Consider the following 27,702-nt stretch of genomic DNA (forward strand, 5'->3'; position numbering starts at 1 on the left):
CTGGTTTGTGTCCACCTGAGTTACACGAATTCAGCAACACTGTAAATAGTAAATAGTGAGTGAGAGACAGCGAGATCACCCACCATCATGATCATCGGCTGCACAACAAGCCACAGAATACTGTTGTTGCTGCTAATTTGATATTTTCATGATCTGGTTTCTATTTGATTTAAAACTGTTAATGATTGTTTTGTTAGAGTCTTTTACACCACTAATTAAAACTGAGCAGTGCCAATGGCCAAGGGCCATGCTAGTGTTTGCCAAATTATGTGAATAACATATAGCCTAACATCCGGTATAATAAAACATTTTTGGCTACTGTAGGTAGGCAAGTTGCAAGTTGTTGGATATAGCCCCCACCCCTCAGGCTATCCTACATCAGTTGTATATGTCTCTCTGCTGCTGCCTTCACACTGTGCTTCTTTATTTCCACCGCCGGGCTCGCGCGTTAGTGAGTGGGGTTGGGGTTGGGGGTGGGTGGGGTGCCCGGGACCGCGCATTGGATCCTGAGCGTGTGCCCAACCAGCGCGTGAAATGGGTGGAGGGAACTGCCACTTTAATGCTCCTTAATGCTGCGTTCACTTGCAGCTCGTGAAGCCCAGTTAATCTGATGAGGTTGTGCGTGTTTGTGGATGGTTGTGAGAAAAAGAGGTGATCACAGCTTTTGTTGATGATGTTGATGTTGACAGCTGATGGCGGGTATTGATCTGGGATAATTCAGTCGGATCAGGCCTATAGATCGATAAATCGTCTCCCAGTGGCTCAGTGATCCTGCTGCTGCCGTGTAAAAGTGTCACTTATTCCTGAAGCAGCAGCTCCTGGAAACAGCTAATTGGAAACTGTGGAAATAGCGAGAGGTATTTTTTTTAACACTTCGATTTGCATTAACCCCCGGGAGAGAAATATTCATCTGGAGCCACTTAAACAGCCGCACGTTTAGTAATTCCGACGCTATAAGCGGTCCGTGAAGAAACACGTGGAGGCAGGCCGGTGATTTTCCACTGCCGCTGATGTCTACGGTCCCCATGTTAAAGACTAATGTCAGAAAGAGAAGCTTATAAATAGGCTCAAACCCGCGGAGCGACGCGTCCAGTCTCAGTCGACTCACCGACACCGGAGGACACGGACACAACGAACCGGAGCAGAGACCGCGGTCTGAGGACATTAAAGGACAAAACGAGACAAATCACATCATCAGAGCAGGTAACGGACATTTGCTCATCCTCGTTGCACACCTTAGACACAGACAGGGCGGGAACGCACCGCGCGGCTCCCCCACTACGTTAGAAATAGATTTAAGGCTTTTACCCGGCGTCACGAGCGGCTCCGTTAACTGAGGAAAAACAATTTAACAGAGTTTGGCTCGTTAACGAGTTTGGTTAATGAATAGACTTCACATGAGGGTTTCCTGGTGTGAATTTGGTTAAACAGGAGCTGCAGGGTTTGCCTTTTCCTGAAGGCTTTGCGTGCAGCACGAGCTCGACTAATCTGTCATACGTTGTTTAATTTATTAATGAGTGTGTTTGGATCATTGATGGACGATTTATTCTTGTTTTAGGATCATTGTCAAGACTCTAGTGTTGTTCTGCAGCTCTCCTGCAGCCTGTGTACATTAAATTTATTCATCTGGTGCTTACATATCTAGAAATGCATAGAGATACCTATTATGTATGAGTTGTCTTTGTTTTTGACCCGCTTTACCAGAAAACGGGGAAGTGAGGCGGAGATGATGCTCAGGCGCGTGCTGCACATCGTGCGCTGCTTCTGCAAACCACGAGCCCCCCCTCCCCCCTCCCCTCGCTCTCTCCCTTGCTCTGTCTTCTTCCCCATAGTCTCTCTATCTTTTCTTTTCTTCCTCTTTGTGATGAACCACTTGTTGTGACAGTAGCTCAGTGTTGTTGTTTTTGTGCTCTCTGCGTCTCGTGCCTCAGACATTAAATGTACCATCTTAATGAAGCATGTGGTGGTGAGGATCAGCGTGGTGGGGGTTGATGGTGTTGTGTCGGAGGTCGATGGGGGTGTGGTGAAGCTTGATGGGGGTGTGTGTTGGGTTTGATGACAGGTAGCTGGTTCCATTTTGGATCTGTTTCAACACTGGAAAGTTACAGAGGTTTGAGCTGAAATGTTTCCAGGCACAAAGAAGAGCCGTCACATTTAAAGTAATTTCTACATTTAGACTTGATGTCAGTTAAACCTGAATGAGCTGGAGCCAGAGTGACCCCTGACCTCTGACCTCTGTCCTCTGACCCTGGCCCTGGTCAACGGAATTGGGGGGAATGTCTGTCTGTGTGTGGGGGTTCGCCGGGGTGTTGTCAGTGGAGCTTCCCTCCGGTTGTTCATCTTGCTGTTGGCACTGGAAGCTGCAGTAGTAACTGCAGCCTTGTATGTTGTTAAATCATTTATTATGTCAGTAACCTGAGGTCAGTGGAATGTGTGTATGCGTGTGTTTGTGCACGAATGTGTGTTTGTGCACGAATGTGTGTTTGTATGTGTGTGTGTGTTTGTTGGTGAAATCTCAGCCAGATGAAAACTGAGCTAGTGGTGACACAGTTAATAAAAACATCATCGTTGCTGCCAAACGGTACAACCGCGTCCCAGACTCCACTTCATTACAGCTACACACTCACACACTCTCTCTCACACACACACACACACACACACACACACACACACACACACACACACACACACACACACACACACACACACACACACACACACACACTTATGTCTTCATACACTCACTCATCTTCCACCTTGGCGGTGGAGGTGATGTTGATTTACTGGTGACACTGGTCGGGGGAAGGGCTTCAGTTTCTAGCCTGTAGGATGGTGGACGACCTGCTCATTAAAGAGATGTTGGAAGAAGAAACGGGCAGTAGATTTCCTGATTTATCGACAACCTTACAAACATGAGTGCTGTTGAAGACCATGTGACGTGACCAGAAATCTCCAGAGCCAGCGGAGTCATCGACTCAGGGTGAAAAGTCTGCTTCACCCAAGGTCAACAACAACCAGCAAATGGGAGGGGTTTGATTTATGTCAAGTTTTTCTATTTTACTGGCACCAAAGAAATTCCACGACGTCGGCCAAGAGTGAGAGCGTTACTGTGGTACAGAGGAGCACGGTCGGTGCGACGGTTTGGTAAATCAGGCAGAGCCAGTCAGTGGGTGACGGTCATGTCACACAGGTGGTGCGGTGAACGGTCCTGGTGAAAACAGGCGATGCTGTTCTCCAGGCCTCCACTAGAGGGCAGCACAGTGAGTCATGAGTCACCTGCACCAGGAGCATCACTGTGACCCTGCAGTGACCTCTAAGACCGACCAGCCCCCTCCCGAGCGGTGTTTCATCTTGTGCAGTTTAGTAACTTGTCCTGAAGGTGAAGCGCCACCTGCTGGCAGAATCAGGGCAGGGCACTCGTTTTACCATTAGCCGAGTTGACACAGAGCTGGTGTGAGATTAGATCTTAACCCTGCCCCTCTCTAACAAAAACAAGTCCAAACGCAAGCACCTCCCTCTGACCCTTTGACCAATTGTGGCTAAGCAGTGTGTGTGTGTGTGTGTGTGTGTGTGTGTGTGTGTAATAACCTGTAAACTTGGAGAGTCAACAGTGACTGTTAGATTAGACTGAGCCCCTCCCCACCCCCCTCCCTGGTTAACTTTTAACAGCTCTATTATTCTGTCGCTCCCTCTCACAGTCACAGAGGGACACAGAGAGAGAGCGAGAAGGAAAAGAACAATGCAGGAGAAGGAAGGAGGTAAAGAAGGACAGGAAAAGAAATGGAGATAAAGGAGGAAGGGCAGAGTGAGAAGGAGGAGGAGGAGCCTAGTGCTGGTCCTGGTGCTCTTCCTTGGTCGAACCATCTTCATTCCTTGGCAGCAGTGACATTAGGATCCGTTTCTTGCTTATAAATCTGAGAACTCAGCGTTTTAACTCACACCAACACACCGACTCATATTGACTTAACTAACTCTCTCACTGGCTTACACAAACTCACATGGACATATTCCAACACCTTGACTCACTAACTAAATCACACTTATTCACACTGACACCACAAGGCTCAAACTGGGCCCATGTTTACACAGTGAGATAGCACAGGCCCGACCCCTGGCCCTGGCCCTGACCCTTGACTCTGCCACAGATTGGAAGTTTTTGTGAAAATATAATTCACTCAGACTCACAAGCTTCAGTCAGGGCCATTGCTATCTGTATCTACTCATCGTCAGTGTGTCGCATACACAATGAAGTCAGTGTGTCACAGCAGGAAACACTCGGCATGGCTAGTTTCCTCTTCGTGTTATTAATTAACTCTCTAGTCTGTGTGTGTCTGTCTGTGTGCATGGGCAAAGTGTTGTTATATGTAAGCTAAGTGGGCGGGGTCTGGACCCTATGTTGACAGTGTTGGTGGCCATTTGAACGGAAAATAAACTGTATGTATGTGGGCACTGGGCAGTAAGAGAGAGGAATTATGGGAGTTTATCTCCTGCCCTGTGTGAACACGTTGGAGCCAGAGGAGCTGAGCTCAGTGCCAGATGGACGAGATAAAGACGTGACATTTTCTGCAGTGACAGACGTCTGCCCCCTCCCCCCTTTCATACAACCACACACACACACGCGCTCTTTGTCAGGTGGAAATTTACAGCTCTTGTTGGTCGTCGATCTCATCACACATTTAATAGTTTCACGAGGAAGAAATGGAAGGAAGAAGGAGGAAGTGATGAAAGCAGTCGTCTGTTTTAATTGTGGCGGAAGGAACTGGTGTCGCCTCGCCGCTCTGTCTCAGATCAGTGATGCGACAGACGACAGCGTCTGTCCAAACTGAACGTGATGTGGTGGCGGCAGCGTTCATTACCTGAGAGGCCGCAACACGAGCTGTGTTGGCCAAGAGATACCAACACCAGGACACATTAATCTGACCAGACTCACCTCATTAACATTTTAGATATTTAGCTAGAGGATAAAATCGAGCTGCAGATTCAAACTGTATCTAGTGTTTTGCGTTAGTGTGTGTGTGTGTGTGTGTGTGTGTGTGTGTGGGCCTAAACCAGCTATAATGGCCACGCCCACTTAGGAGACAGGAAGTGCACGCCGTGGAACGAACCACAGTAGGTGTAATGGCATCCGTTGGGGAGAAATCCGAGCTGCTTGTGGGTTTGCAGGTTGAAACTACCATTTCCAAAACCTCAGTCTCTGTCTCTGTTGCTGTGGGGAGCGACGGCAGCAGTTGGGACGTCTGTACCTCCGTCCTCCTCTGTTACTGGATGAACCTGAACCAGCTGCCAACATCTGGAGCTGGAGGACGTTGACTCGTCTCGTACTGGCCGGCTGCTCAGAGAGAGAGAAAAAACAAATACAAACAGCCAATTAGATTGTGACATAGTGAACTGAACTGCTCAGGATGTATAGTAAAAGACATTGGGCTGCTGTGGGTCAACTCTGACTCTCTCTCTCTCCCTCTCTCTGTCTCTCTCAGCATGGCACAGAAGGAGAAGCTCCAGTGTCTGAAGGACTTCCATAAGGACACTCTGAAGCCGTCTCCTGGTAAGAGCCCCGGTACTCGGCCTGAAGACGAGGCAGAGGGCAAACACCCCCAGCGGGAGAAGTGGGCGAGCAAGTTGGACTTTGTCCTGTCTGTGGCTGGAGGTTTTGTTGGTTTAGGGAACGTCTGGCGTTTCCCGTACCTCTGCTACAAAAATGGTGGAGGTGAGTCACAGTCGAGTGAATCTGAATCTGCTGTTGTCTGTCTGGCCCCGTCTCCTCCTCCTCCTCTTCTGACGTTGCTCTGCCCTTCTCTCTCAGGTGCATTTCTCATCCCCTACTTCATCTTCCTGTTTGGCGGAGGCCTACCGGTCTTCTTCCTGGAGGTCGCCCTCGGTCAGTTCACCTCCGAGGGTGGCATCACCTGCTGGGAGAAGCTCTGCCCCATCTTCACTGGTACGTAGCCACCGAAGCCTCTGCCTTTAGTTGTCTGAGATGTAATAAGGCTGTGAGGTCGTCAGGTACAGCCGCTGCTGTGGGCGGGGCCAGCATTTCGAAACCTGTTCTAGACTAAACCCCAGATGTTTCCTCAGCAGCTGTCAGGGCCAGGGAGAGTGAGCGCGGTGCTGAGGTGCAGTCCAGTCCAAGTCAGAAACACATCTGCGGCTCCGGTCACATGATTAACTTGTATCCCATCATCTCAGCAAATACATAGCTAATCCAGCGGCCACAGCCCCCCCCCCCCCCCGTGTGGCCTTAGTGCCGCGATTCTCTCGTCCAGCGACAGTCAGACTTTAAACTTTTCCACAGCGTCGGTGTTTTTCACAGAAGAACTGAGTCACAGCGATTCCCCATCACACAAACCAGACTTCACCCAGCAACCGTTACCAGGCAACCAGGCCTGCGCTGGTACGCTGCCACACTGAGGCTCAGCTCTGCTCTCACCTCCTCTCTCTCTCATATTTCCTCCCTCGTCTCCCTCCACAGCCCCTTCGCTCCTTTCTTCAGCTCCTCCCTCCCATTCGCTACCCGCCGAATAAGGTTAATGTATTCATCGCAGTCTCAGTCTCTCGCTTTCATTCCTCGTTCCCTTATAAAAATGTATTTTAGTTATTGAATCGTCTTGTTATCTTGATTTAATTATTTACTTATGGTGCTGTTCTCACTTTCAAACGCACACACGTTCTTTCTTCCTCTCAGACACATTATCCTCCTCTCGTCTCTCTCTCTCTCTCTCTCTGTCTCTCTCTCTCTCTCTCTGTCACACACACACACACGCAAGACAGTGTACAGAGTGTCCTGAATCACACGTTGCTACGGCAACAGAGCTGCTACACATCAGAGGGACGAAGAGGGAGAAAGACAAGAAGCAGGGCAGAGAGATGCGAGGAGAGAAGAGATTGGCTGACAAAGACGAGAGGGATAAACAAGAGAGGGGATGAAAAAGAAGGGAATGGAAGAAAAACAATGAGAGGAGGAAGAGGAGTGAGCTCCCTCTGTCTTCAGGACATCGCTTCAACATCGTCAAGTAAATAGATAAATGTGAAGCTGCGTTGTGCTAATGCCCTGTAGCGTGAACGTTCAAGCATAAAAACAAACGAGTGTGGGTGGGGTTAAGAGGGAAAAAAGACAAGAAGCACCGATGAGACGGGTGTAGCTGCACAAATAACAGGTGACTCATCAGGTTTCACCATATCACCACACCGACACCGTTGCCACGACATCTATTCGTCAGATCTTCTCCTGGATAAACACTTCAGAGGAAAAAACATGCCGCTGTAATGTTAGAGTTTGATTGCAATTGATTGACTCTGAGCAGACTGATAAGCTTCCAACTGAAAACCTGGTCGTTGACACAAATTCACATTTTAATCAAGGTCAGTAACACCTTGTGACATCACCTGACACCGAGTGACATCACAGCCCGAAGCCTCGTGTAAACGGCCTGAGGTCAGCCAGGGTCAGCGCCACAAATTACATCATGGAGGGCAACGCCGCGTCTGTTTGTTTGATCAGCACTGTTCCATGTGATCCCAGCAAGTGTGTGTGTGTGTGGAGAGATGCAGATGCTTAGCAGCTGCTAATTAGTCGAGTTATTAAAAGGACATGATGCGACACTGAAGTAGTTCATACACACACACACACACACACACACTTCCACACTCAAACAGATGGCCAATGACGTTGAAGGACATTAATTTGAAAGAATGGCCTCTGTCAGCTGTGTGCTGACTGATAATGCCACACACACAAACACACAAGCTGGTCTAATATACTTATGAGGACCTTCAGTCACAACAGTCATTACTTACCCCCTCCCCCCACCTGCGCTTGTTTTGGAGGATTCACGTATCTCTATGCGCACACACACACGCACACACACAAGGTCGAACTGAATTGAAGTGCGGGGTGACTAGTGTAGGTTAGACACACAACGTTTCTTTATCAGAGGAGAAGAAACAGGAAGTGACACTTTTGAAATGTGTGTGAGCAGACTCAGGATGTGCACGTTAGTCTTGTCACCGTCGACGACCCAGGAGCAGCGCAGACCTGTTTCCACGGAGACGTTCTATTTTCGGTTTTTCTCCTCAGAAACCTGTTTTCTTTTAAATGTACGTCGCTGTGATTCAACTGACATTCAGGCGTTGAACGTGGCCCCTGTGTTCTCCTCTCCTGACACATGACACTAGTTTCGTTTTGAGCTGGTGCATCTTACATCCTGTTTTCCGGCCAATCAGAATCCAGCAGTAGAGACGAAGCAGAGACTTATAAGGTGAAACATCTGGAGGAAGTGGAGGAAGAAGTCGTTCACACAGAAATAAAGGGAAAGTTCGCTTTAAAACCACAGATGATTTTCATGTTCATCTCAGTGATTGTCATAGAGGTCACCTTCACCTTACTTTGTCATATCTTCCTGTATCGCCATCATTGTCACAGTAATTTCTGTCCTCTCTAGGTATTGGTTACGCCTCCATTGTGATTGTTTCTCTGCTGAATATCTACTACATCGTCATCCTGGCCTGGGGCCTCTACTACCTGTTCCAGGTAGGTCTGTAAAACAAATGCCAAGATGGCGACTGTGCAGCAGCTCACTCTGAGCCTTACGCCAGGTTCACACTGGACGCGGAAGCGACGCGAAGCGGCCGCGGAAATCGCGCGCGAGCCGCGTCCCTCCAGTTCACACCAGACGCTGATTTCTCCGCGGTGGTCGCGAGCGCCTCTGCTCCTCAGCTGTTGTTCACTCAGAGCTGTGTTTTTTACATCATGGATAAGTAAATAACCTCATATAATTATAACACCATGTGCTGTGGGTCACACAACTCCCTGTACTTCACTTCCAAGATTAATTTCACGTCCTCCTTCACTTTACAACAACTTGTCTCTGCCTCTCTCTCTCTCTCTCTTTCCCTGTTTGTTTGTGTGTTTTGACCCCCCCTCCTCCTCCCTGCAGCCAGCCCACTCCGTGTCTCCCTATCCTGTGTGTGTGTTTTCATCTCTCTCGCTCTCTGTTGAGAGTCTGACAAATATAAATACGGTCGCATTTGTCAATCGCTGTATTTTATTTTGAAAAGTGTTTTATTTTGAAAATTGACCGGATTCTCTCGTTGTTTCATGTGTGACTTCCTGCCAAGATTGACGTGATTGCTCGCGGCTCGCGCACAAAATAGAACAGACGCCGAAACGATAAATGCACGGCGCGAGCAATCGCGGCGCTTCGCGGCGCGTCGCCTCTGGTCTGAACTACAGCACCTGTTAACTTGGGCGCCGAAGGGAAGCGGTCTCCGTTCCGCGGCTATTCGCGGCGCTTCGGCGTCCGGTGTGAACCCGGCGTTAGAAACCTGTGGGGCAACGTCCACTTGCATTTACAATGTACAACATAGTGTAACGAACCTGTACTTCTAACGGTGCGTTCACACCGGGCCTTTTATTTGTTTCGCTGTCGCTCGTATCACCCCTTCGTTATCGCTACATCGCTCAGCTGCAATCACTCGTCAGTTTGGCACAATTCAACAGACTTGGACGACACAAGAATGCCACTGCCATGTCTTTCTGTATACACTGGCACCACCGGGATTACGGCAGCCAATCAGCGTTGAGCGGCAAGCGACTGACGACCAGCGAAATGACGTCGACTTGGGATTTCTCATCTTGACCGAATTTTCGCTCTATTGCTCGGAGCCCCAGCAATTTTTCGCCTGAGCGAATATTCACTCAATCGCCTGTTTGCATTGACTTAATATATGAGCTCGTCGTCAGAGAAAAAAAATAAAAGGTCCGGTGAACACACCTTAACTCAGTGTCTGAATTCAGTCTGAGGAACATAACCCCCACACACACGCACGCACGCACACACACACACACACACACACACACAAAATATGATTATACAACTGCTGAACCTGTTCCTCTTACTTAAGCTCAGACTTATATGGGTTGAGAATCGAGGACAATTTGAGAATAACGTTTTTTTTCACGGTTACAGACTTGGCAGCAGCAGCAGAACAAATGTTCCTATTAATGTCCCCCAGCAAGAATAGAGCTGTCAGTCATCTGTTGTGCGGCCGCCTTGATGTCTTTGAAACTGGTGTAAAGCAGATCAGTAACCTCTGAAGCCCTTTGAGGCCTTAAACCCAAACAGGTGCCTGTAAAGGCTTGATCAGCCCTGTTATACTCTCACGGACCCTCAGCTGCTAAATGGAGTCACGTTTATTTATATAGTACAGACTCTAAGCAGGACATAGTTAAAATTGTTATATCATTATTATAGTGACCTAAAATTCTTAATCATCAGTTTTATTTCAGTGTCTTTGAAATGTGCTGAAAATGTTAAAAAAGTAACTTTTACCAAATGTTTATCAAGGACCACATTAATTTACCATTGTTATAGTGATTATTAAGAAATATATTCTAACTCTAACCATCTGACATCTCTACTGTGATTTAAAGCAACACTATGTAGGATTTGTGGTACTGGTACTGGTTGAGAAGACCAACTGTCTGCTACCTGTCTTTCCCAGAGAAGCACAGACCCTATACGTGAATTTGTTGCCGGTGCCATTGCCGCCGTCATCCCGGTGTCAGTATTCGCTGTTGACAGTAGGTCTGTGCCGAGCAAAGCTCCAGAGCTCGAGGGAGGCTGGCCGGCTGTGCAGCCCAGCACAGGGTGCTTGTGTGTGAGTGAGAGGAGCAGGGAGACTGGGCTTGAGCTCGGTCTCTGGAGCTCAGTGGAGCTGTGGTGTACCAGAACCACTGTGATCCTACTCGCACAGGAAAGTTGAAGATACCACTTCAATGAGTTTAGAAACAATATTTTAAGGTTGAAAAACTTCATAGTGTTGCTTTAATGTGATACCAGAAACCGTTTCCTGTTCAGCCAAATTGTAACAGAAGTTTTCTTGCCATGAGTTTGAGCTGAGCGCGGTACAAAGACTGGCCTACATGGTCGCCAGGCCAGTCTGTCTGTAGTGAGCAGGTCCAGAACGTAGGTACACTAATGTAGTATGTGATTGTTTTACGTTTCAGTGCTTTCAGCCAGAGCTGCCATGGGCCAAGTGCAAGCAGCCATGGAACACCGAACACTGCATCGAGGACACGTACCGCAAGAACAAAACCCTGTGGGTGGCTGCCAACGCCTCCAACTTCACCTCCCCCGTCACCGAGTTCTGGGAGTGAGTTGCATAAGAGCGCTATTGCTCACCTTCATTATAACTCTTCATTTTCATGTTGTTTTGGCATGTGAGAAATTCAGTTCAGATAAGACTGATTAATGATCTGAGATGTAAATGAAGGAGTGTGCACATCTGCCTCAACATCTGTCTCCCTGTCTGTTGCAGACATAACGTGCTGGGTATCACCAGCGGTATAGAGGACATTGGTCCTGTTAAATGGGACCTGGCTCTTTGTTTACTGCTCGTCTGGGTCATCTGCTTCTTCTGCATCTGGAAGGGAGTCAAGTCCACTGGCAAGGTAAAGCTGTTGGTCCTCTGCTGGCCACCGTCCTGTCGTGTTGTGTTACTGCGTGTGTGTTGTACGTTGTTCCAGGACAAGATTATTTTCCCCATGAACTCAGTGAACTTTACAAAAGTACAAAAACTGTCTTGTGTGATTTTATCAACACTGTATCATGCTGCTGAAGCCATAACAAGAGTGATGCTCATATGATTTTTCTCTGTGGTCTGAGCAGGAGAACAATACAGTACTGTGTTCACACAGAGGGCAGCACAGTACAAATTAGTTTTTTTTCAGGGCCGTGGGAGGCTGCAGAAGCTGGGAGTGAACAAATCCCTTACCTCCTGTTCAGCAGGACAGAAATAAAATGATTCCATACATCATGGCTGAGAAAACATCTGCACAGTTTGTTCTGCCCAAAACCTGTTAAAGGCTCTGAGATGGTTTGTGTAAAATGCTGGATCTGAGTTCTGGATCTGAGGAGAAACATCTGGTTTCACTTAGCTGTTGTGAATCCGCCCAGAGATTTGAGCTTCAGCATTATTTCCTTAAACAAAGAAGTGTTTATGACTCTAGATCGTTAGCAAGGGTTTAATTATGAGCAGTTGCAGAACAGCTCGCTACAGTAAGTTAGCTTACCAGGAAAAAGACGATATTCAGAAACTCCAGGCCCCTGCATAAACTATGAGATTTGAGAAACGGACAACTTTCATTGGTCTGAATTTAGAACCATGTCATGTCAATGCTGAAAATCTAACTATTATTTTCTCTGTGCTAATGCAACTTGCGCATAGCAGAGTCTGTGAAGTTAGGATGACGATGTGGTTGGCCTAAGAGGCCATCTTTGATTCTCCCATTTAGACACCGTTCCCTTGGAGCCACCTTCAGCCATCTTGCTGTTGTCTAAATTGCATCTCTCTCTCTCTCTCTGTGTGTGTGCATAGTTGTATGTCGCTTAGGTTATGTTCATGTTTTATTAACTAATATGTGTCCAAATAAACACCTTGAATATTCTGCTGGTCTGTTTAATGTTGCACTAAAGTGAATTTTGCCAACCTCTACACTGTAGAATATTGATAAGTTTATTTCCATGTAGTTATAAACTTAATTATTAATCAATGTTCCAGGTGAATAGTTAGTAGTTTGATGTTACGTTACACCTGGTAGCACTAGCCAGTGCCACCAGTCAGTTGCAGTGTCCTAAAGCTAACAAGATGACATGGATGGAATGTTACATCGCATGGCATCCAACATGGCACGTTGGATACCTGACTGATCTTGGATAATTTGATTTTTTACTTCCCTATAAGTAGTAATTAAATTAAGACCAAGGGAGATTATAGTTGACTGGTGTTTTGTTTGAATGTGTGCTCGCTTTGGAATGAACAGATGGGGGAAGTCAGGGGAAAATTGAAAATTGGTTTAGATTTTACTGGCAGCACAAAAAAAATCGGACAATCATACTCTGGGATATGACTCGATAGATCAATTTTTGTAACCAAATTTTGCCAACTGAATGCAGGCTTCATTACAGGTAGCAATTGTGTTAGCCTTCTTTTTCTACACACCATACATCAGTGAGGGATAGCTTTTAAACCAACAACACCGTGAGTTTGTTTACAGTTGCACGTTCACTTTAGGACAGTTTCAAAATTCCTTTTACCATCATTCGCATTGTCCGCTGTGTCAGATAACAGTACATTACTATTACACTTGTCTCCGTTCAAAGTCAGTGTAAGACTTTCCCACATGCTATATGACTTACGGTTATTCTGTAATCATCCTACCAAAACACATTAACATCAGTTTGTTGGCGTTTGTCCGACTCTGTTAAGTTTCAAATGGGAAATATGGTCTTTGAATCAAGTATGGTGAAGGTTAATGCCATTGAAAGCACACAGTGCCAAATTCCCCCCTAGTCCATGATGTGATGTAGGGTTAGGTTATCTCTACTTTATCACAAGTACATAATATTTTTTAACGTCATTGTCCTATTAGTAAACATCAGTACGCTTTTCTGTATTGTTGATGTTATTGTATATCAGCCTGACTGTGTTACCCTTGACCTTGTCACAGTTGGCCCTGTTCGAGTTCCTCTGGTTCCTTTGCCGACAGTGTAATAAACCACAGGGTTTGTTCAGTTGCTGTTACAGCAGCAACAACAACTCACCACGAGGCCAGAGGCAGATCAATCAATCCCAGACAACTCTTTATAGCCTTAACACTCTATATTGATTGGTCTGGCCCGATTTGTGCCATCTGGTTGCTTCCTGTCGTAAGCCCGGTAATAAAGACTCCTACAAGGCCGAGTGTGGTCACCGCTTTCCAAAACAACAGATACTGATTCACTGCTATTGATTTGAGAGACGGCCTGTGGCCTGTCCTTTCAATCAACCACAAGTCCCTGCATTAAAAAAAAGAAAACAGCTCATTGGCCAAATAACAAATTAACATAATTTGTAGTGTAGCTGGCTGGAATAATACAACCCAAAATAATGAGTCTTGTTTCTTGTCTTTTTGTGTTGTGGTCTCTTAGGTGGTCTACATCACTGCCACATTCCCGTTTATCATGCTCATCGTGCTGCTGATTCGTGGCGTGACGCTGCCGGGCGCCTATGCGGGAATCAAGTTCTACCTGTACCCTGACATTAATCGCTTGAAGGACCCAGAGGTAGGTGCCCCCTGTACTCCTCCTTCTGTTTGACAACTCAAACAGCTGTCTGTCCACCCACGAAGTACCCAGCTATCTTGATATCTAATTTATAGAATACAACAAATAAAGCCACTTTAAAGTTTGAAGGTATACTGAGTGATATCCTGGAGGTCTGAGTAGAAATTTTTAGAGTGGGCCTGTCGGTTTCTAGGTTTTAAGGTCTGTCAGAACTGAGCAGTCATCAGGTCAAGTAGCATCGTGGTCCAATGGATGTCTGTGACGAATACAAGATTTAACATCTACCTGGAAGTTTTCAGCAAACTTTTAATGGCTAAAGTCTACCAGACCTCTGCAGCCACCTTCCCCTTGTTCACATAGGTTTTACCTTTGATGATAGGCTGTACCCACAGCTCCTGTACGTCCCCTCATCAGCAGGCCTCAGCCTTTCTGTCCCCACTCTCTCCCCCAACTTCACAGGTCTGGATTGATGCCGGCACCCAAATCTTCTTTTCCTACGCCATCTGTTTGGGCGCCATGACGTCCTTGGGGAGCTACAACAAGTACAAATACAACTGCTACAGGTGAGGCGCCAGTTTCAGTGGGGAAGCGTGAGGGAGGGTTAGCAGTCGGGGGGAGAGGGGCGGGGGTGAAGGGATCGTTGTGTGTTCATTAACAAATCCTCCTCATGACATATGTGTGACATAGGGACTGTTTGCTGCTGGGAGCCCTCAACAGTGGTACCAGTTTTGTGTCTGGCTTCGCAATATTTTCCGTCCTGGGCTTCATGGCACAAGAGCAAGGGGTGGACATTGCTGATGTGGCAGAGTCAGGTACGAGGGTTCTGTAAAGGCGGCAGTGATGGTGGGCGCTGCTTCCTGGTTAACAAATTAAACAACAGTGAATATTCAAGAGAAACATCAACGAAATTATGGAAAATACGTTTAATTTCAAATTGAATTGTAATTTGGAATTAAATGGATTCCCTGATAAATCATTACATGACGGCATCGGAATATGGAAGTTTCCGCAATCAAACACTCCTTGACAAAAGCAGAATGAGACAGAATGTGAGCACATCTAGTCTGTTTACGTATTTACGGAAAGCAAGGTGTCTTCCGGGCAAAGGGACATTGGTTAGAGTAAATCCAGATTCAGAGACGTTACGACAAGGATTAGGGACACAGTGTGTCTTGTGCCTGTGTGTTAGCTTTAACATCCAGTCACAGGTGTTATTTTGAGGTGTTCCCTTTTCACAGGATATTAACTGATGTTACTTTTGTTGTGACAAATTTCATTTGGTGTATGATGTCTAGTTATCTCTACCAAAGTTTTTTTAATACCTCTGCAGTAGAACTGTAGTAAAAAAAAAAAACTAGTACTGTTGCATGTAGAACTAGCAACTCTACCTCTTGTATTATCTTAGTGTATTTATGTGCAGGAACTGAACCATGAAACTTGAGTTTTAACCCATAGGAAGGAAAGACTTTAATATTTAGTTTGATTGATCGAGGAAAAAACCTTAAAAAAGCCCTAAGCCATTAAGCCTTGAATCATCTTTTCGATGCACCTGCAGCATTTTTACAGGATACATCATTATGTACAATGCTTGGTTTTCAATTCAGATGCAGATGGAATCTTAACTGTTAAAGTGTTTATGAGCCAACAGATGTTTGTAGGACCACCTCTGGAGCTTGTTCTTCTCCATCGCTCTGCATCATGTTCAATGTCAAACTTCTAATTTATGCTAATAACAGCATTGGGTGTAAAGTGCTTTACTCCGCCTCCATCTGTCATCCTGACTCGAGCAAATTTGGCTTTAGCACAGTGAGCTAACCTCAGCAAGTTGGAACCAACGTTGGGCATTGGTTTGCAGAATTCAGAGTCAGTGTTGTGTTTGATGAGTGCGTTAATGTTTCACGATAAACATCAGTTAGTGTGTTAGGTGGAAGTAGGTGGACCCTGGTAGGTACCAATTCCCTGCAGCAGCTCAGGTACTTATACTGTATGCCCATGTGCTGTGAGTCCAAGCAACAGAGCAGGTAAAGAACATCCTCAGGTCAGACAGGTCAATGTCCTCAGGTCAGACAGGGCACATCCTCAGGTCAGACAGTTGAATGTCATCAGGTGCTGCCAGGTAAGAACCTTACCACAAGTCAGTCTGCCTTAACTGCGGCTGCTTGATGCTGTTACTTGCATGACAGATGACGCTGATGCAGTGAGGACACAATGTGGCTTCTGTCTAAAAGATCAAAGTTTTAAAGTTGCTATTCAACAAATGATCTCAAAGTTCAATATGGATCCTTGAATGAAACTTTGTAGGTTTGATAAACGATCTGCTAGTGCCCCCCTCCCACCTCAGAGAACTGGATTTGGAGGTATATTTGGAGTCAACGTGGTGTTTGGTTGGATGCCCTGTCATAACTGTCAACAAAAAAATGATCATATTTACACATCCTGCTGCAGTACGAACAGCAGCTCTGTTTCGCTGTCATGGCTGCTTCTTCTGTTCTTGACCTCTGTGCTACGGCTCAACGTCAAATTAGACTAAAATATCTCCCTGCACAGTTTGCTGCAGTCATGTTGGATTCCTAAGCGCAGAGTTGGCTGGAATGTAAAATGTCTGCAGCAAACAACAAACATGAATGATCTGTAATTCAGCAGCTGATCGTCTCTATTCAGAGTCAATCAGCCTCTTCTTCATCAGGCAGTCTACAGGGCTCAGTGCTCTCACACATCTACCACACACTGTAGACACATCCACATACAACATGCCACATTCCTTCTCTCACGGCTTCTTCTCAAGTGACACGGGTTGTTTTTTTTTATCTCTTCATATTTTCTCTGCTTAGTGTAATAAAAAGCTGTAATGTGTAAAGTCTAATGTCGTTAGTGATGTATGTGACAAAGGATGTGACAGGTAAGTAACCATATGTCAGGTCAGATGCACTAATAGGTACATAAACATGCACGTCCACACACACGCAACACACACACACGTTCACATCTGGCTCTGCGTCTCTGATGCTAAGGGCTGTTTCTTCCCACAGGGATGCAGATCAGATGAGCTCATCACAAAATACTAATGTCATCCCTGCCCCTCTTCTTTCTGCTCCCCCCTTCCCTCCCCCCTCCTCCCCCTCCCCCCCTGCTCCTCCTCCCCACCCTGCAGGTCCAGGCCTGGCCTTCATTGCCTACCCCAAGGCTGTAACCATGATGCCTTTTCCTACAGCCTGGGCCATTCTCTTCTTCATTATGCTGCTGCTGCTTGGCCTCGACAGTCAGGTAGGCACACACACACACACACACACACACATCATCACAGGAAGTAGCGAGTCTCTTTTGAATACCCACAATGCCCACATACTCCAGTTGTTATGTTCTCAATGGGCGGTTTGTTTTCTGTCTGCAGTTTGTGGAGGTGGAAGGGCAGATCACATCACTGGTGGATCTGTATCCGTCCTTCCTAAGGAAGGGTTACCGCAGAGAGGTCTTCATCGCCATCATCTGCTGCATGAGCTACCTGCTTGGACTCACCATGGTTACCAAGGTAACAATGAACTTCTCCCTCCCTCCTCCAGTATTAATTGATCCGTAATTGATTACTGTAGGTGATAGAATCAAATTCACCTGTGACTCATCACAACGATGCAGTGAGGAATCACATAGTCTGGACCGGCCCCACCCCCATACATCAAGGATAATATATGCATACTATCCACCTTATTCCTAGCCCCCATGATGCTTTGCGGGAATTATGGCCGCAACTTCCGGTGCGAACCGGAAGTCGCGTTTGTTTACATTCTAACAGTACCCGCAAATCCACTTTCTGCGAGCGTTAGAGACATAATACACCACCTTTTACAACTCAAACGAGACAATATCATAATACCGCTGCCTACTAATATTGTGAGGTGTGAGGACGACTTAAAAAAGTGGCCAAAGATAAAAAAGATAACGTACAGTAGCATATTTAGCTACTTGTTAACTTGGTTGCTTCAGTTGTTGAGGCAACGAGCTATCTGCTAGCTCTGGAAAGTTGCCTCATATAAATTGGAATAATTTTATTTTAAAACACATTCCTCTTTTATAAAGAAATGCATATGTGTGTGGGGGGTCTCTCTCTCACTCACCTCTTTACTGTCTGCTCTCAGGGACTGTGTGTGTGTGGTGGTGGTGGGGGGGAGTATTTTACTGTAGGTTCTCACCATGGATCTATTATAAGACCACACACAGACACATCCGAGTGTCCAACCAACAAAGTTGTAGTAAAAAAAAATCCATTATTTAGTTTATTTTAATCATAAAGATACAGGGGGGTGTGTCAGTGTACACAACGTTTACACGGAATGAAACAGTAAACATAAAATTGCGTGTATCATTTAGGGATATAAAAACCCCTAAATGATACACGCAATTTTTTTATACATATTTTATACATTGACCTGGATATAAGGCGGTGTTTTTTCCATCGAAAAAAGTCTGAAAAAGACGGGGGCTCTTATAGATTCGGGGTCTAGATATTTATGTACCTGTGCAAATCAGCGGGTGACACCAAACAACGTCTGCCCAAGCAAGTCACAGCTTTTATTTCTCTCACACTCACACACACCAGTGTCCTGGAGAGATGCAGCCGCATCTGAGGGGACGATTGCGCGTGTGCGTGTGCGCGCATAGCGTGTGTTGTTGCCCCTTCTCCACTACACAGTTACAGCTCAGCTCTACTCGACTTGGTTTAGGTTCTTTTAATCACAGTCATAGTTTGTCATATTGAAGCGGGTTCGTCAGCACGGCGGAGCTGATCGCTGTCTCTCTAATCAATGAGCATTTTCCACCGACTCCCTTTTTTCTCTCCTTTCGTCAGCACTCAGGTCTGCACCGCGATTACGAACCGCAGCGTGGTTTCAAACACAGCTGTTATTTAACTCATGTGCCCAGATTACGTTGTACGAGCGGACCTGTTGGTCTGAGTGGCCACGGTCCAAGCGGACTTGTTGGTCTGACTCGTCCAACACAGTCCAGTCCTCCACCCAGAAGCTGCAGACGGGTCAACCAAACAGCGCTACTCCCTCTCTTCACTCGAGCTGATTTTTTAATTACGAGCGCTCACCACCATGGATCAATAACCGATCTATTATCACTACATGAATTGCCTCATCTACCGAATTAACTAAGAAAACAGAAAACAATGTGAAAACTTTCAAATAACCCGCTAACAGTAATGAAGACCGCTAGCAACCACTGCTGTTAGCCAATGGCTCACTGCTACTTCCGGTGCTGGCCGGAAGTTCCACCCATAACCGTTTCTACAGTAACGACCCCAGGAATAAGGTGGATATATGAAATATATGTGCATATCAACTAACAGAATGTACTGTATGTATAATAGCCTATTAAGTTATATATGGAACCTGAAAGAAATATCTGACCCACATGAATCTAAATGTTTACTGTGGACACAGCATACACATTAGAGGGGTGATGGGGCCGCAACAATGTGAGACATCTGCAGCCCTTACCTTTGTCCATCCTTACCCTTTCAGTCCTATTTCTGTTCTCACGCATCATCCCAACCCCTCACTGTCGTTCTATTTCCTGCCCCGCCTCCCTCCTTCTGTGGTTCCCATGACAACATCTTTTTATGGCTGCAGTGGCCTGGTTCAAGTTTAGGATTCCCATGATTGTTAAAACAGTTTTCACACCGGACACACACACGCACCCACTCGCACACACACACACACACACCAGTTTAGTCCGAACTTATCTCTGCATCCTTACATACAATCCTCAAAGAATTATGGGTAGAATTTAGTTTAGTTTAGTAAACTTAACTAAACCACGAAGAGACATACTGTGATTTTTAAACTCGCCTCTCTCTCTCTCTCTCTCTCTCTCTCTCTCTCTCTCTCTCAGGGTGGCATGTATGTTTTCCAGCTCTTTGATTACTATGCAGCGAGCGGTGTGTGCCTTCTGTGGGTGGCATTCTTTGAATGTATAGCTGTTGCCTGGGTTTATGGTAGGTAACAACAACCTTAAGTGTGACTGAGCTTTCTGATAATTAACCCTTGAATGTATCATCTAAATGTGTCTGTGTGTTCGCGTGCAGGCGCTGATAATTTCTACGATGCAATCGAGGACATGATTGGCTACAGACCAAATCCCTGGATGAAGTGGAGCTGGTCTGTCATCACTCCTTTACTCTGCATGGTGAGGACAATGGCTCATGTGATCTCTTCACTCTGATGATGTCCTATTTTAGTGGGACTCATCTCTCACCGTTTTTAAAGCTTCAGTAAAATGATCAAAAGTGAACTTTTGTTGTTCTATAGTGATAGCTACAGTCACTCCTGAGTGCACATGAGTGTTTGTTGAGCTGGTGAGGCTCAGTGATAACCGTGCTGAGTGTTATCTGTGTTCTTCTCTTCAGGGCTGCTTCATCTTCTCCTTGGTCAAGTACAAGCCTCTGACTTACAACAAGGTCTATGAGTATCCGGACTGGGCCGTTGGTATTGGTTGGACTCTGGCTCTGGCCTCCATGATCTGCATCCCCATGGTGGTCGTCATCAAGATCATCCAGTCTGATGGGCCCCTCATTGAGGTTGGTGGTGTGGTCAGCCGTGGGGCTAGGCTATAACAATTACTGATGATTAGCTGTGATGAAGTTCAACAACGAGCTGATGCAGATGTAAAATGGTGAATATTATGTGGAGGGTTTTTGATTAATTTAATTATAAGGAGATCCACTGAAGGAAGGAGCAGACATCCAGTGGATCGTTCTGAAAACCATTCATTATTAACTAATCATTGACTGAAGGTTAAAACTGCAAAACAGGAATAAGAAATCTACACCATAATCCCTGTCATTAATTCTTCATGCTTTCCTCCCTTCCTCCACCCCCCACTCTGCAGAGGATCAAGGCGGTGGCCGCCCCAGTTCGTGGTGGGGCCAGCTCCCGTCCAGCAGACCACCGCGGCCCCAAGGATCTCACCTACCCGCTGGACCCCAATGGGAACAAGGGTCTCCTGATGAAGGCCCCTACCCACACCATCGTAGAGACCATGATGTAAAGGGATGAGGTGGAGGCTCTCCATGAGATCGCTCTCCGGTCCTCTCCTTCCTCTTCTGTCCTCACGCTCCTGAAGCTAGCTAGCTCTGTCTCTGTCTGTCTCCGTCTCTGTCTCTGTCTGGTGGACTCATAAGGGTTTTAGAAAAAAAGTTCCTGTTTCAAATCTTTTAGCAGTACTGTGGCACTATGGTACTGTAATATGGTACAGTGAAAAGTAGTTTGCTGTTGGTGTTTTCCTCATAGGGCAGCAGTCACATTTCAAATCTATTTCTACAACACTCACTTTGTTTAGAATTTGTTGTTTTCATGTTATTTTCATCTTCATGTGACTGCACACGACCCACTGTCTTCTGGCTCAAAGGCACAGTGGAAGATTAGCACCAGCCTCTGGTCAGACGCTGGTTTGTTCCAGCTGTTGTTCTAAAAAAGAGAAGAAAGTTATTTTGTTGAGTCTTGGAATCAAAACTGCCTTTTGTAGCTTGAGGTGAAAACAATTTTCTGCGCTGATCATCAACCAAACACTGTTTTTTCTTTTGGACTGAGACACAATGAAGAAGCTCAGACAACCTCCAGCTGTCACTGATTGGCTGTGTTCAGCTGCATTCAGCTGCAACAAAGCCCAAATAAAACACTTGTCACCCTAAGATATATTAGAGATATTAGATGTGTACTAAACTACACAACAATTTATCCAAATCAATGTGGCCAAGTGCAATAATCAAATCACAGGAGCTGCAGTCACTAAATGCCTTGTGTACAAACACCATAAGCATTGTGGTGTTACAGTGACATCTGTGAGCTTCAAACTATGACAATGATAATTATAGTGTGCATTATAGTATAATAATGTGGTGCAGCAACATCAGCATGTCTGAAAATAATTTTGTCGCTGTTTCAGCTTCTAAAAGTCCCATATTACAGGAGCTAACTGTACGTTTGCCTAACGTTAGGATTAGCATCTGTTTACTGGTTATGTTTAGAGTTCAACATTAGACTTCATTCCTTTATTCGCCAACAACTGTCTCAAGTCCTAGCGTTTCATTTCTTTTAATAAAGTTAGCATTCTAACAAACTAGCTGTGGCCTGTAGAGTCACTTTCTGATACCAAAATACTTAATTGTTTGGTTTGCCTTAAAAATAAGCTGATGGGTTATAAATAACCTCTGTCGTGTAAAGACATTGATGGCTAAAGTGCTTGGAAAAACTGGTAGCCTAAACAGATGCTAATACTAACAGCGACAATAAAAGTAAAACCTACAAGAGGCTCCAATAAATATGGACCAACAAGCCAAAACTCATGAGCCACCAAAGCTAAACTCCTTTCGTTTGTCCAGCTGGTTTGGTAGCCATTAGCGTTAGCCGCTCGTTTTTACCGCTTAGCCTGGTACAGCTAAAAAACTAAAAACTAGAAAAAGAAGAATCAGAGAGGGTTCAGCTTCATTTTGCTGTGGCACAAACTGAAACACCTACAAACCAGACTCCAGACCTACAAAAAAACAGTAAATCCCATGCCTTTATTCTGTTTTTGATCAAAAAAAGAAAAACAACTAAATCTCATGAGCCACCAAAGCTAAACTCTCTTCCTTTGTCCTAGTGTTAGCTGCTCCTCTTAGTCTGGTGCAGCTAAAACAGAAGAATCAGATGATTGACGCAGCCCTCACCCCGATGCCCTTACATTGAACCAGGATCCTGGTTTTCCTAAATGCACCTTAGCACAAACATCCCCATCTTCCGTGAACTATGGGAGGAGTCTAAAAGTAGCACTGAGACAGCGGTGGGTAAAAAAAACCCTGCCCCCGTTCAAAGACAGGTATCTGAAAGGATTTGAAGTGTGGAGGTTGAACCCTTGACTGTGTTGTCTGTGGCGTACTGTACAGTAGTAGCTAATCAGTCTGTATCTGTGTCTCTGTGTCGTAGAGCAGTTACAGTAGTGACGGCTTCAGACTGGGCTGATTTACTCTCTGCAGAGGAACAGACATTATTATTATTATTATTATTATTATTGTTAGTTTCTCCTCTGTCGATGTTTAGATTTTTTATTAAGACTATAATGTTATTATTGGTATTTACTATTGATGATATAATTGCTGTAGTTTTACATAGAAGAAGGAAACACTTCTTTCTGGTGATGATACTAAGCTCATATACAAATCATTTATCCACAGTGGCAGCCGTTGTAGTTCCATCCTGCATTTCTCTAGTGTCACAAACAAACAATGCAACTGATATTTCTCATAGGGGAGGGGGGGCAACATTTAATGAGCAGTTCAGTGTACAGTAAAAAAAAAATGGGAATTCTACAATGGCTCCATGTGCGGTCGGTGTCGGGTTTATAGCTTTTTCCTCTTGTGTAAATACCAGGAGACAGTATTTCTCTCTCATATAGATGAACTCACAGCGCTGTAGCCAGTGGTCAGACAGCATGTCACCACCTCAGTGACTCTGCACCACCATTGGCTTGATCACATTCCCAACCAACCAATCAGCTGCAGTTTTTCAGTCAGACTCGGTCCAGACACAGTGATGCAGTGACTGATGGCTGCCGTGGTGCATCATCACCTCGCACAGAACAACTCGGGTCTTCCCTTTAAGTCTGACGAGGTTTCATTTCTCCTTAGCTGATGGAGTTGCTTAAAGGTGTTGCATAGAATCTCTTAAAAAGATAAGGTTTTTGTGACCGGTGACAGTTATACTATGGCTTATAGGAAACATCATTATCATCATCTCCTTCTTTAGTCATGTTGCTGTTCAATTTCCATCATTTTGGCAAAGAGCTTTGTGCAGTAGTAATACTGACTCTTAAGTGATTTCTCAAGATTAGGATAAAACCTGAAATACTTCAGTGAACATTAAAAAAAAAAAATCATAAGGAGTTGACTTAAGGTGTATTATGCAACTGCCTTTATTTAAAGAAAACCTTTCGTCAGACTTTTATGGGAAACCTTAAGATGTTTTGTGCCTATGATCTTTCACACATTTGTGTGTTGCAGCTCATTTTAACTCCCACATCATCATCATAGTCAGTGGGCGGTGGTCATAGTTACAGGCGGACTCTCAGTCACTGCTGTCTGATCTTCTGGCTGTTTTCAGCAATTTATTTCTAACAAACTAAACTTTGTCACATTCTTAATGATGAGGGGCCATGACACTGACGATGTGAATTGGGTGTGACATCACTAACTTGCTCCAACACGTCTGTGTAACGAGGGGTTTCCTATAAGGCACCAGCGACGTCCACTCAGGACCTTTTCTGTAGAGCTGCATCAACCCAGCGACCAAACACAACTAGACGTAGTAAAGCTGTCGGTGGGGCCAGCCGAGCTCCGCCCACAGTCTGAGCTCTTACTGCACCTTATTTGTAAAATCTGGACGTCATATCAACGACGAGACCAAAACATAAAGAAAAAAATAAACACTGCCATCTTCTTCTTCAGGTTCTTATCGGCCTCTGTGGTGAAACATCTGAGTACTGTGGAAATGTCTGTGACATTATCAGATGTCCAGTTACACAGTGACAGGCATTGCAGGAAGTCTGACCAATAACAACCCGTCACATCGGGCGCGATCATGTGACCAGGGTCTTGCCGTGTTTCGTCGAAGCTTTATCACGTTTTCTTCATGTAGACTTGTTCATATCATTAAAAGGGATTTGAGGAACCAAATCCAGCAGCACATCTATTTTCATACAGTAACAAACTTTTCCTACGATGAGTTGTCTTTGTACAGCAGAGCTCCGCCTCTCTCCGCCGCGTTGCGACGACGCAAAACTTTGTTTGACTTTTGTACAGATTCTGTTTCCCGACACGACACAGAAACGCTGAGCTGCTCCATCACTGCTCACCGAAAACACAAACGTTAAGATTGATGATTGATTGATTCAAACAGGCACAAAATCTGGAGAAAGACGAAAACCTTCAAGTGTGAAGGAAACAAGCTCAGCTTTTTCTGTTGTCATGTAAACAAGGAGCAGAAGTTAAAACTGATGCAGTCATTTATTGGTTTATTTTGCCTCTTTGTTCTCCCGGTGCGAACCGGTCCCTCCCGTCAGTTAGCCTGTGCTAACTATGTTAACCCACTTTTTCTCAGATCATGATTTTGCGAGAGAATCGAAAGCATTAGCGATGCACAAGTTTTTAACGCCGAATGTTGAAATGTGAAAGTCGCCTGTGGGCGGAGCTAAAGGTTTCTGAAGATTTATTTTTTAGGTTGAAAGAAAAAATAATTGTTGTTTTTATTTTTATTGATCTTGTTTTATTGAATTGATCAGTTTATGTCTTGTTTTGTTTTTGTGTGTCACATTTGCCTTTTGTAAATCCACATCTATGTTTTGAACCTGTGTCATTGGAGAAACATGTAAAACTGTAAACACACGAAACAGAAGCTGCGATTTGTTACGTGCAATACCTAGATTTTTCATGCTGTTTTTCCAAAAGCTGGTACTGACGACGACAACGATGATGATTATGATGGTGATGATGATAATGATGGCCTGTGAACTCTTGAAGACCATGACTGGTCGGGTCGTTGTGGGCGAGCTCTGTGGCGAGGCCACTGTGGTTTCAGATGCACTGAGATTAAAGTGTTGAGAAATCAAACAGAATTTTGCAGTGAAAATGTTTGTTTCTCCTGTTACCAACTGTGAGCAGGTGAAACAGTGATACCATCAAGAAGCCAAGGAAGCTTCACGGCTAAAACAAATCAGGCATGTTTCTAAAAAACAAACCCACGACAGCAGCAGCAACGTCTGCGTAGTCCAACCTTCTCCGATTTCTAATCTGCTTGTGATGGAACAAAAAACTTGGGGGTGGAGCCTGATCCTTGGCAGCAGAAGCAGCAAATCCGATAAGACTCAGATTACATCATATTAAAAATGGTTGTTTTTTTTTTTCTCCAGTTTCCACGCTGCTGATCCGAACCCTGACACATCATCACAAATTTTAAATTTATGTATCTGCAGGAATCTGCTGCTGTGATGTCACTCGTGGTTGCTTCTGTAGATAACTGAGGCTTTATTTTCTGTTGACTTTGTCTTCAAGGTCTAAAAATGTTTTATTTTTGTTTCTAACATTGATAAAGATGAAGAAACCAAAGCAGGGAAATTGAGTTTCTCTTTGCCCTCTGAAACCATGGTGATCTCAGCGCCATGCCTCTGGGAGTCCTGCTCATCCTACAGTCCTCCCTCGTTCTGAGCATGGTCTCCAATGACAACGCCTCTGTCTTTCCTGCATTATACTGAATACCAGCCCTCCCGCTTTCCAGAATGTACATGGGAAAATGTTTTTTTAATTCTTGGTGAAGAAAAAAACATTTTTAAAAAAGAATTTGAAAGGTTTTTATTTTTTATTTCTATGGCCAACCTGTAAGCTAGAAAAAAACAAACAAACCAACAAAAAAACGTGTGTGAACAGGTTTTACAAGGATGTAAAACTTTTTTTTATTTCTTAATAAAAAATTTGTCTTCAGAAAACGAGCTTGTGTTGTCTGTCACACACTCACACACAGATAATTCTTTCATGTTCATTTTCCCAACTCGTGGGACTTAACAAGGTTAAATCCCCCCAACATCATAATGAGCTCTAATCCCACAAAGCCTGTAATTCTAGACTGAGGGTCCATGGAGCTGGGTTCATGCTCAGTCACTTCGTCCTCACGCTGGGAAAATGTTACCACAGGACAATGTTCACCTGTGTGTAGCTCAGGTAAACTTCACCTGTGTGTTACATTTGTTGATCTGTTTTTGGGCCTGTAGCAGCTTCTAAAGACACGCTGAACAAACGCTACGTGTGTAAAGGCCTCGGAGACCAAAAATGTCAAAATAAAAGTCTGAAGTGGATGAGTCTCTGTGTCTTATCATCTTAAAACTCAGGAACACTTTCAAAGATGTTTAAATGCCATACGTTATTTTACTCTACATTAGGGTTTGATACAGTAGCAGCCTATGTAAAGCTTAATGGTAAGAAAGTAGATGTCCATGTGTAGTGTGATTATAAAGCAGGTTTAGGTTCTTTATTAATACTGGGAAACTATCAAAGCCTCAGTCCAAAGAGAAATGCACACAGTCTGTATTCAGAAATTGGCCTTAAAACCAGCCGTCAGGACTTCTGTGACTTTGTGATGTCACAATAAAGCTGTTGCCAAGCCCCGCCCACCTGGACCCACCATCGAACATTTGCAGGATTTGGTTTCTCTGAGTAGTTTACCTGAGATCATTTTGCTCTAAGAGAAACCCAGAGCCTCCTCTCTTCTGATTGGCTGACACCAACCTGTTGCTACAAGGGCTCCAGAGACAAGCTGAGGGAGGAGATGTAAACCTACATTGAGATGGTTCGTAGAGTTTCTCATGGAATTAATCAAAGTTCAGAGTTTGTGTTGGCCTTAGTTCAGTCTTATGTAACAAACCAAAACAGAAATCACTTACCTCAGCTCCTAATAACTGAGAACAGGAGGCAAACAGTACAACACCCCCCCCCCCAAAAAAAAAAAAAAAAAAAAAATCCAAATTAAGCTACATGCTCTGAAACAATGTGAGTAAGCAGCTCAGCAGGAAGGGGCTT

At 44.9% G+C, this 27,702-nt stretch overlaps 1 protein-coding gene across 1 annotated transcript; it reads left to right on the forward strand.

Annotated features, from left to right (window-relative positions):
• Positions 1–999: 999 nt before the first annotated feature.
• On the forward strand, positions 1,000–22,050 carry LOC310986620 (sodium- and chloride-dependent taurine transporter-like). The gene is made up of 15 exons (XM_083972604.1): positions 1,000–1,203; positions 5,478–5,707; positions 5,804–5,938; positions 8,439–8,527; positions 11,006–11,151; positions 11,317–11,449; positions 13,968–14,102; positions 14,562–14,665; positions 14,790–14,914; positions 17,254–17,366; positions 17,494–17,631; positions 19,995–20,097; positions 20,188–20,288; positions 20,509–20,679; positions 20,991–22,050. Exons 2-15 carry the CDS (start codon positions 5,479–5,481, stop codon positions 21,147–21,149), a joined length of 1,881 nt encoding a protein of 626 aa, XP_083828730.1. The 5' UTR covers positions 1,000–1,203; position 5,478; the 3' UTR covers positions 21,150–22,050.
• The last annotated feature ends 5,652 nt before the right edge of the window (positions 22,051–27,702 follow it).

This window comes from Trachurus trachurus (genome assembly GCF_905171665.1).
Source record: "Trachurus trachurus genome assembly, chromosome: 5".
NCBI classification, from domain to species: domain Eukaryota; kingdom Metazoa; phylum Chordata; class Actinopteri; order Carangiformes; family Carangidae; genus Trachurus; species Trachurus trachurus.

Excerpts from the sequence above, each read along its gene's own strand:
- LOC310986620 (XM_083972604.1), top strand. The coding sequence starts at position 5,479 with ATGGCACAGAAGGAGAAGCTCCAGTGTCTGAAGGACTTCCATAAGGAC. Across the intron at positions 17,632-19,994 it reads GACTCACCATGGTTACCAAG|GGTGGCATGTATGTTTTCCA; the intron begins GTAACAATGAAC and ends TCTCTCTCTCAG. Across the intron at positions 20,098-20,187 it reads AGCTGTTGCCTGGGTTTATG|GCGCTGATAATTTCTACGAT; the intron begins GTAGGTAACAAC and ends GTTCGCGTGCAG.